At 43.9% G+C, this 10,789-nt stretch overlaps 1 protein-coding gene across 1 annotated transcript in view; it reads left to right on the forward strand.

Annotated features, from left to right (window-relative positions):
* The first annotated feature begins 267 nt into the window (after window positions 1-267).
* Window positions 268-10,789, forward strand: part of Gpr158 (G protein-coupled receptor 158) — a 362,091-nt gene continuing 351,569 nt past the window's right edge. Inside the window, exon 1 of the mRNA XM_005354743.3 lies at window positions 268-2,612. Within this exon, the coding sequence (XP_005354800.1) occupies window positions 1,711-2,612 (902 nt within the window). The 5' untranslated portion in view covers window positions 268-1,710. The remainder of the gene's footprint in view (window positions 2,613-10,789) is intronic.

A 10,789-nucleotide genomic window follows, 5' to 3' on the forward strand; every position in this document is an offset into this window, starting at 1 on the left:
CTTGGAATGCCATGAGTGACGTTTTGTGAATTGGGGGCTAAAATGAACCTGGAACTTTTTCCATGTGGCTCAAGGAATTTGAAACTGCAAACATGTACAGTAAAATAGGTCTCTGTACTATTCACCCATTATCAGAGTGTAAGACACACTCTCAAATGCTATGGGAGTCTTCAAGTAATACAGTCGGGTGACTTAGCAGCCCTGTCAATTGTTTGAGGCTGTCACACCTATTCAACCCTTCTCTGAAGTCTGAGTTGTTATTCATCAGTTCTAGTAACTCACGGACAGTGACTTTGTATCCACACAACACAGATTGGCTCTTTCTAGCCTTCACTCTCTCGCAGTCTACAACACGCACTTTTCGGTCACGCTCCTTCTCTACACATCTTTATTTTCACAGGTTCCCTTCCATTCTGGTCCCGAGGAAGAGGTTCCTTTAATATGACATTTATTTTTCCTTGAAGCTCAGCCAGTAGATGTCTCCATTACTCTCTCACAGCTAAGACCATCCTCAGCAAGCCAGGTTTAATCATTTCCTTAACCGACAACAAGGAAGGGAATTTGATCATTTGCCTAAAAAATGAGCAGATTCTGAGAAGGACACGTTTCCATCCTACGTTCTCCCCAGCCCCCCAGTTTCAGTCAGAAATGAAAACTGCTCCCTTCTCCCTCTTTTCCAGGCAAAAGAAAGGGCTGATTTAACTAAGCAAGCAAGATGCCAACAGCCTCCTCCTTCTCAGTACGTCCAAGTTTCCTTCGCTCTCAGCCACCGAAAGCGCCGCTTCTCCCCTCCTTTCCGCCCACTTCTTGCCACCCCTGCAGGTTTCCGAGTCATCAGGGAACACGAGTGGGTGAAAGCACCCGCGCCGCCGCCTCCTCCTCCGCCTCCTCAGTGCGCCTCGGGTTCAGCACTGGACAGCTCCCGCCCCAGCCAACAAATGGCAGTCAGCTGATTGACAGAGGCGCCGACCAAACAGGGCACAAGACGACTTGAAGCCGCCCTACAAGGGTTTGGTTGCGGCCAAGCTGTCTCTTTAAACTGGTTTCAACTGAGAGCAGGGAGAGGCAGCGGTGTGGTTTGTGGCCAAACCTAAAGGCTCCACTTAACCAGCTGCCTGGCTGTCTGGACTCCAGAGACACGACCGTCTTCAAAGAAAACCCTGGCTCCTTGGGACTCGCCGCTGCGCTCGCGGCGCCTGTCTGTGTGCGCGCTTGCATCTCCCGGAGAAGGGGTCCAGGAGGGGCCAGAGCCGGGAGGCGGGAACGACCTGCCAAGGGTGAGATGATGGAACAACGTCTTCAGCGGCCGCAGTGGCAGCATCAGCATCAGCATCAGCAGCAGCAGCTCTTGAACACACCTCAATGAGAGCGGCAGTGAAAGCGGCTGAACAGAAAGACGTAAGCGGGCTAACTATAGCTGCCGGGGATGTAACCTGTTCGGCTCAAGGCTGCGAGGTGCGTAATCCCAACCCGACCCATTGTGGAGCGGGCGCAGCCAGCATTGCCACAGGTGATTTGGTCGGTTACGGCAGCTGAGTGAGCTGGGCCAATTTCTATACATTCTTATTTAAAAGTCCATCTGCACTGAGCGCCACCTGGAGAAGGAGGAAGACAACCCCTCCCCCAGTAAAAGTCTTACTGGTGATAATTTGGAGACCAACATTTACAAAGTGACTCCTCCGGTTACCTCCTTTCTTCTGTGCTAGATAGATGGGAGTCATGGCTTACTCGTTACTCTTCTGCCTCCTGCTCGCTCATCTGGGATTGGGAGCGGTTGGCGCCAGCCTTGACCTCCCGGGATGGCCGGATTCCCCTCGAGAGAAGACCCTGAGGGGGAAGCAGCATGGCCAACAGCTGGCACGAGCCTCTGCCCTGGACCCCTCTACTTCCTGGAGCCGCTCCACCGACGGCACCATCTTGGCACAGAAACTAGCCGAGGAGGTGCCCATGGACGTGGCCTCTTACCTCTACACCGGGGACTTCCACCAGCTGAAGCGAGCCAACTGCTCCGGGCGCTACGAGTTGGCTGGCCTGCCGGGGAAGTCGACGACCCTAGCTAGCTCTCATCCCTCCTTGCACGGGGCGCTGGACACTCTGACACACGCCATCAACTTCCTCAACATGATGCTGCAGAGCAATAAGTCTCGGGAGCAGACCGTACAGGATGACTTACAGTGGTACCAGGCTCTGGTGCGGAGTCTCCTGGAGGGTGAGCCCAGCATCTCCCGGGCAGCCATCACCTTCAGCACCGAGTCGCTGTCCACGCCCGCCCCGCAGGTCTTCCTCCAGGCCACCCGCGAGGAGAGTCGCATCCTGCTCCAGGACCTGTCCTCCTCCGCTCACCACTTGGCCAATGCCACTCTGGAAACCGAGTGGTTCCACGGGCTTCGGCGAAAGTGGAAGCCCCACTTGCACCGCCGCGGCTCCAATCAGGGGCCACGGGGCCTGGGTCATAGCTGGCGGCGAAGGGATGGACTCGGAGGAGACAGGAGCCACGTCAAGTGGTCTCCACCTTATCTGGAGTGCGAGAACGGGAGTTACAAGCCGGGGTGGCTGGTCACTCTCTCCGCTGCCTTCTATGGGCTTCAGCCTAACCTGGTCCCGGAATTCAGGTAGGGAGAGGGGAAAAGGGCACAAGCAATTTTCCTTTGGTTTTGCAAGTGGGCACTCTGGGAAAGCACACTTGTCTTTCGGTGATACTTAAGTCTCCAGCTTTGGAACAGAGCCTCAGGCTAAAGGATGCCCAGGCGGGCTCATGTGCAGAGGGGTGGAAAATGCCCGGGTCTGTCTGCTTCAGGTACTCTTGGGAAGGTTTTCCCCTGGTGTACGGGAGAGGTAACACTTGACCTTAATCCTCCCAGACCACAAGGGTGGTATCCCCGAACTTTGGGGGAGCTTGGATGCGCCTATCAGGCAAAGTGGAGAAAATCAGATGAGAGGAAGAACAAATTAAGCAAGACGCAGGGAGTGAGAATTCCTTGCATCTGCCACTTCGGGGTAGCCTCTGCCCACTTCCTATGAGTGTAGTCTGGAGCGCGAGCCTGCTGTTAGTCAGCTACCAGAGCGTGTAATTAAACCTGTGCATCCCCTGGGCAGTTCTGGCCACTCAGCACTGAGTCACTCCGGCAGTAGAGCCGTCTCCAGGAACCAGACTTGGCAATTTGGTCAGAGTGCTCCTATTGGCTTCCCCCCCTCTCCTAGTCATTGGCTTTCCTTCCCCTGTATCTTCCTCCTCCCGTTCTGTTAGGCACATCTGAAGGTTCTCCACTAGTGTTGGGGAGGGAGGAATCAGTCAGTTCTACCCAAACAGAAGACTGGGAAGAAACTTTAGCATCTCGCCCTATGGCATTGGAGGAAAATTAGCATTTGCAAATTAGCTCTGTTGTCCCTCAAGCTCATGGCCAGGAACTTCTAGAAACAGCCTTTTAGGAATGGATGCAAAGAAGGAACAAAAAGGAAAGAGGAGAAACTCCAGAGAATTGCAAGTGAATGGGATCTCACAGGGCTTCCGATGGGAAACCAGAAAGAAGGGAAGGGGGATTGGAGTTGCTTTTATTTATTTTTCATTTTTCATTTAATTTTGGGGGGACTTGTAAAAATTAAGAAAATGTTTGTGTGATTGTGTATGTGTGTGTGTATATATGTATGATTTTATGTACTTTTGCTTTAGTACTTCAGGGACAGGATGCTGACATGCCAAAACACACCAGGACAAGCAAGGCAGGGCAATCAGTGACCTTCAGAAGTTTGTCTTGGCATTACCCTTTACTATAGAAGTGCCTTAAATGTATTGTTTAACCTCTTTGGGCCTCAGGTCCTTATCTACCAAGAGAGAGAATTGAAAAGTGTTGCCTGTAGGGAATTATACAGCCTTAAAATTCTGTAGCCTCTACACCAGCAACACTTGAAAGGGCACCAGTGAATAACCCCCTCCCCCCTTGCTTCTTTGATTCTACATGACCCCCCTATGTGTGTTTATGGCTTTTAAAAAGATCTTATCTTAAACTGCAGCAACTTTCCCACTTTCAGGATAATCTCATTTCCTCCTGATGCTTTCAGGATCCTCTTCATAAGGGCTCAGACCAGTTTTGAATCCTTGCCACGGCATTTTCCCAGAAGAGAGTTCAGCGGATGCTGCCTATAGCCACGAAACCGGGACTTTTAGATGATCCTTTCCAGAGAGTCTAAGGATCAGGCTCCCTTTCCTTTTTTTTCTTCTTTCTCCCCCTCTCCTTTCCCCTTCCTTCATTCCCTCTCTCTTCCCTTTCCTTTGGTATTAGGTTCTGAGTTAACTGCTTGCTAAAACTGTCTTGACTTTCCCAGGAGTCTTCAGAATTGTGCATTACTCTTTTCTCTATTTTTCAGCAAAGGGATCTAAAATAGAGGGGCTACACTTCGTGGATGATGACACAGACATTAAAGAGAGGAGCCAAGATGAAAGCCCACTTTTGCTTTTACCCAGTATGTGAAGCCCTGCTTCATGGGGATGACTTAGTGAACCAGGCAGCTAATGCATATGAATGAGAATGTTTCCAAGGATCAGACGTGGGACCAGGAGGAAGACCTTCTTGTTTTAGAATTGTTCTCTCTCTTCTCCCTTTCTGTTCTTCTTTCCTCCTTTCTGTCTCCCTTTGTCTAGCTCTCTCTCTCTCTCTCTCTGTCTTTTTTATTCAAACTCCCCACATGTTGGGGATGTAACCTGGGGCACAACATATACTAGACAAGGGTTCTACTACCGATTCCACCACCAGCCCTTAGACTCTTTTCTCTTATGATCAGGAAAAATATATTGTCTCAATGAACTCAGTCTTTCAGCCAGCCAAGGGGAAAGGCTGAAGATGCAAAAGGGTCCAAGTTTGTGAGAACTACACATTCCTTGACTATGCCCAGTAAAAGTTTGTTTCTGGAAGTGCTTTCATAGTCACCAGTATGTTCTTCAGCTAAGGTACAGAGCCAGTCCTTGTGTGCCTGGCTGCCTACAGAAGTTGCTCTGGCTCAGGACATCCACAAAGAGTAGAATCTGTTCCAGTGAGTGCCATCTACTCCATAGCTGTACTACTCTACATTTTAAACCTGTGTTGAAGACACAAAAAGATGGTCTCTGAAGGAACTAGAAGAACTATTCAAGGGATCAGGTGGGTCTCCCTGTTGTTTCCCAAGGGCACAGAACTAGACCAGAGAAGGGACTTATCCAAAAGTCATACATACAGTTTGTAGCAACAATAGAACTGGGCCATAGGCTTCCTTTCACAGTATAGAAGTACACATTAGATATATGTATGGCATGCTTCTGCAGCTCCATGCATTGAGACTGGACTAGAATGGGGACCTCTTTTGCTAAATGCATAAACATCTTTCTGGTGATGGCTAGTTCAATACCCAGGACTGGTCCAAGATACTTTATCATTTTGAGATTTACATTTATTTTTTTTTGTAGTTGGTTTACACTGAATGTTAAAGCCAGGGCTTTCATGGACTAAGTGAAGTGCTCTACAACTGAGGTACACCGCTGTCCTGGGAATTCCTCCTTTCTTAATGAGATGAAAAAAATTCAGAACTAATTTGATTTTATACTATTTTTCAGTTGTGAAAACTCAGACCCAAAGAACTAAAGAAATTTCTCAGAAGTGACACAGCTCTTTGGTGGTACTCCAGAATTGATGGGGACATTAATTTTTGAGCACTTACTATTGGTTGGTTGTTATATCTAAACCTCTGCATTTGCTTCTTAAAACTTACAATTCAGTATTACAATGTCATAACCTTGAGTAGCCTATCCAAGCTGTGAGCTGCTCTTCAAGGAGCTCAAATCTAATTTCTGCCACCCACCCATGATGCTTGTTCAGTCTCTGAGTTAACATACAATGCTTTCAACCTCTTCATCCCCCATTGTTGATTTCACATTTTTATTGTTTATTATTTAAAAGATAGTATTTGCTGGAGTTAATATATTTGCCACAAATAAGTGATATACATTTATTCATGTTGGCTAGTCATGCAAAAAATTGTTCTGTGTAATGAGAAAAGTGCTACACTAAAATTAGCCACTTTACTTCCCATGTGTGTCTAGTTGGGCTACATCGTCTGTCTGGGAACTTGTTTTGGCAATAATAAAAATGTAAAATGGGCATGATGATCTTCATGTACCTCTATTTATCTGTGATAGTAGTTCCCAAGTGGCTTACCCAAACAATGGACAAGTAGCTCTGAAAGTTGGATAATATAAACAAATTCAGTACTTGGAGAAAGGATATTTCTATATAATGGTCATTTGTTCATATAATTCACATAAAAAATCCAATTGATGTGTACAATGTTAAGAGTATAAACTAATGTAAAAGAAAATCCCACTTCAAGATGAGACCAAGTGTGATTTGAGTTTCCTGGTCTTGAAGGAACTCTGAAATATACTGAAACCCAGTATCAGGTTGTACCAGAGCAAAAGTCTCCATCCATCTCACATAGACTCATTGAAGATTAACAACGCTTTCACACTTTGGGGCTCTGTACCTCCTCTTCACCGAGCTCTAGTTTCAATCTGTCACTGTGGCTGTCTGTAAACTATTTGGAGAAGTATTTCTTGTGGTCCCCGAGAATTTTGCCATCTTCTAGAAAATGTGTTTGAATGCAGAAGTGGGACATGTTGCTAAATAAATTGCACGAGTGAATGCTCTTATAATTGCCTGTGCTCTAGAGAGGGAGCTAGGCTCCTTCAGACACTGATTTTACAGCCCTAACTCCTGCATGAGCCAAGTGTTATTTTTAATTTCAGAAAGGCTCTGTGGGCTAGACATTGCCTAGGTTTAAAGGCTCTCCTTTTCAGTTTTCAGTGTGATTGAATGACACACACACTGCATTTCATGATTATATTTTAATGTCCCAGCATGCCAAGAGTATGCTGTTGATGCGATTTTGTGCTTAGTTGGTCAGCAGCATCAGGGCCTCATATGTTTTCTCTCTTCAATTATAGTTTGGTGTATAAAGGAATAGTCAAGCTGAATACAGCACCTTGGATTGCTGAAGCCGTTGGCAGCTTGAGGGTTGTCATGCACCAATAGGAAGCTTACTGGTGCTGGGCTATGCTTCAGAGAGTTTGAAGCCCATAGTTATTCAGCTTTTGCTCAGTGTGGCAATGGCATATACAGTATCGGAGCTTGTTTTGTTGGTCTTTTAGCCTTATCTGCCTCTTAGCTTTTAGTAACAATTCTTCTCTATGTGCAATTTTTACTTTGACAGGTCACTTGTTCATTTAACTAGAGTCTATTCCTATAGGAAAACCCTTGCTCTACAGAAGCATTTAGGTGGATAGATGTTCTATGAAATATATTTTTGAGTTAGAAGAAGAGTAATGATTTAGGCTTGAAGTGTTTTGCAGCCCTTCTTACTTCACTTCCTAAAACGCCAAGGCTACACAGGGATGGTGACAGAATTGCTTATTTATACCTTAGACCATCGCAGTGCCTCAGAGCAATCACAGGGTTTCTCTAGTTTACTACAGTAGAGTTTATGGAAAATACACGCTGGCTCCAGTATTAGAAAATTCAACTATCTTTATTGTTCAAGAGGGGCTCTCTCTCTCTCTCTCTCTCTCTCTCTCTCTCTCTCTCTCTTTCTCTCTCCATACCCCTTCAACATACACCATTATTAAATGAAAATTCCATTCAACATAAACTAAGCCAGTTAGTTCTTACTCATCGTAATGCCTGTTATAATTTGCCTCCACTTAAAAATATAACTAAAGCAAGACAGTGTATTTTTAATGTTTTTCCAATTATCAAAACACAGAGTACCTATAACTTAAGAGAAACTATAGTTTCATAAGTTTAACCTTCTCTTTTTCACCATTTATATTTCATGTGGCTGTTGCATCATTATGAAAAGACTTACTTACATCCAGTAACCTGATATATGACTCTTATTTGGGAGAAGACGTGTCAATAAAGAACTACGTATTCTATCATTTCTAAGATGTTCCATTCTCACTTTTTAATGTTTTTCAAACCCAAATAATTGTTATCAATTGTTATTCATTTTCCTTTGTTTGTTCACAGTGAAAAACATTGCATCTAAGAATCAATGGTGTCTTACCTTTGATGAACTGTGATACTGTGAAAGGAGAAAACACATTCCAAGTTCTCTCAAAAGATAAAGTTCTATCATCATTGGTAGAAAACTATGCATGTACGCAACATGAAATACATGTCTTTCTCAGAACTGTATGCAGACCAGAATGCCATATGTCTTCATCATAATTCTGTTTAAAATGATGAGCCCTATCATCTCTAGGGCCTAGAGAGGATGGCTCAGCATTAAAGCATATACTGCTCTTTCAGAGGCACTAAGTCTGGTTCTCAGCACAAAGGCCAGTAATTCCAGCTCCAGAAGATACAATGCCCTCCTCTGACTTCTATGGGCACTGCACTCCTATGAATATATATTCATTTTTCATTCATTCATTTATGCCCGGCAATACTTAAGCATGCATGGGTATCTCATTTATGGCGGTTCTTCAGTTGTTCCTATCCTGGTTAATCCTAGATGCTTGTGTTATTGTCACACCCAAGGTTCCACAGTCTTCCCCTATGCTGTCTGTCCAGCATTTTTTGGGCCTTTCTCTTTGCCTTATCCCGTGCACTGCTCCAAGCAGTGCTATTTTTGGGTAGCTGTTGTCATTCATTCTCATAACATGGCCAAAGTATCTCGAGTGCCATTGTCATAGTCTGTAGTTTACTTCCTTCGTAGATGGAGATGTTTCTTAATGCTCAGGTACAGACCAGTAAATGCCAAATTATATATGCCAGATTCCAGACAATGATACATTTAATAACTATCATACAGGTATACATACCAACAGCAGAAACAGAAGAGGATATCATCAATAGTTTCTACACAGATCTACAGAATGAGGTCAGCTTGGTGCATAAGAATGGCATACTAATTGTGATGGGTATGTGTGAACATAGGTACATAATTAAAAGCCAACAGTGATGACATACACTAAAGCATGTAACCACATTGTCTTCCTCACGTATATGAAGTATGTTACACACTACATCAGAAGCTGTAATTTTCAGAATAGGTTAGAGAAATATGATAAAATTCTCTCTCATGCCATCTGGCTAAACATTTCATTCATACCATGGAAAATGCCCTAAACACTGAGGAGAAAAAATGACCACCAAGAGACTAAGTGGGAGGGGAAACGAATGTCTTGTTTTTCTAAAGTGCTTCAATTTTTTACATGTGTTTGTATGTGAAAATAAAAATTTCTTGCTTAGCAACATAATGAGTTTTGGCCATTAGGAATAAAATAAAATTCCTGTAGAGATGACTATTTTCCCTTTATTTTTGCTTCCCAATTGCCTGGGATAGAATGAAGAATTTAGCTTTTCAAATATTGGACGCCTCAGTCTTCTGTGTAGATCAGGCTTTCTTAGTTCCAGTACCATAGCAGTTTTCTGCCATATGATTCTTTGCTATGGGACTTGTTTTATTGATTTTTAAGTCTTCAGCATTACTTTCGGTCTCTACCCAGTAGACACTGGGGCAGACATCCTAGGTTGACAAAGTGCCTGTTTGAAAGACACTGATATAAAGGAGTGAGTATGGCATATGGCATCCTATGCTATCCTAGGGATATGTGTGTGTGTGTGTGTGTGTGTGTGTGTGTATAGATATGTCTTCTTATATGTGTACATACATAAACAAGGTGTGCATGCATGTGTACATGGTTATATATGTCCATGTAGAGATATGTAGATTTCTTTAAGCTAAGTTTCTACTTAATTAAAACATAAGATTATAGCAGAACATGAATTGAAATTTCATGATCAAGTAAGTATCAATTTATACTTTTATAAACCCAGGGCTCAGACTATCTCAAAGATTCCTGGAAGGTTCTGTTGATAAGAATTTTTTTCTGCTTATATGTTTTATATCCAACATTTCCCATTAAAATATGTATTTTGAAAGGCAGTATGTGTGTAAAGAGTATGTGAGTGAATAGAGAACTGGGACATAGGGGGAGGGAGGAAGGAAGGAGAGGGAGATGAAACACAGGAGGTGAATGAGCAGATGAAAAGCGACCAGCATGAGCCATGCTGGGGTATTGTCAGACTGAGAAGTTTCAAATTTGGGTGAAACTGAACTATTCTTCCCTAGAAGACACCAGAAGAATCAAGTTCCTGGAGATTTCATCATTATAAAGATAAGTTGACCATGCCTTCATTTTAGAACTTCATTTCAGGAAGTTAGAGCTATTATTAGGCTAATGCACAGCTTATCTCATTAAAGGACCATTATTATCTTAAAATAGAGAATATGCTAGGCAAGAGTGACTGCTCAGTGGTAGAGCCATTGCCTCGTATGTTCAAGGACCTGAGTTTGACCTCCAGCACTGTAGTGTGTATACTCCTGTAATTGTTTGTCTCCTAAGGGAGCTGCTCAGACAGTCTGCATCCTGGAAGCATGAGAATGCTTTGTTCCTCTGTCCAGTGCCTCCTACAGTTGCTTTGCATATTCCAGAGACACAGCATGGAGTACTGTCTAGGAGGAAGGATTGGGGACTATAAATCTAGGTTTGAATCCAAGAGTTTTCAGTTCACTTCTGTGTGACACTGGGCAGGTTATAAATCCCTCTGTGATTCAGTTCTCTTATGTAAAAGATTTAGGAGGTAGGATATCCCCTGTTGATGAAAAGAATGAATATCTATCTATCTATCTATCTATCTATCTATCTATCTATCTATCTATCTATCTATCTATCTATCTATCATCTATCTATCTCTAT

Source organism: Microtus ochrogaster, chromosome 16 (genome assembly GCF_000317375.1).
Source record: "Microtus ochrogaster isolate Prairie Vole_2 chromosome 16, MicOch1.0, whole genome shotgun sequence".
Taxonomy (NCBI): domain Eukaryota; kingdom Metazoa; phylum Chordata; class Mammalia; order Rodentia; family Cricetidae; genus Microtus; species Microtus ochrogaster.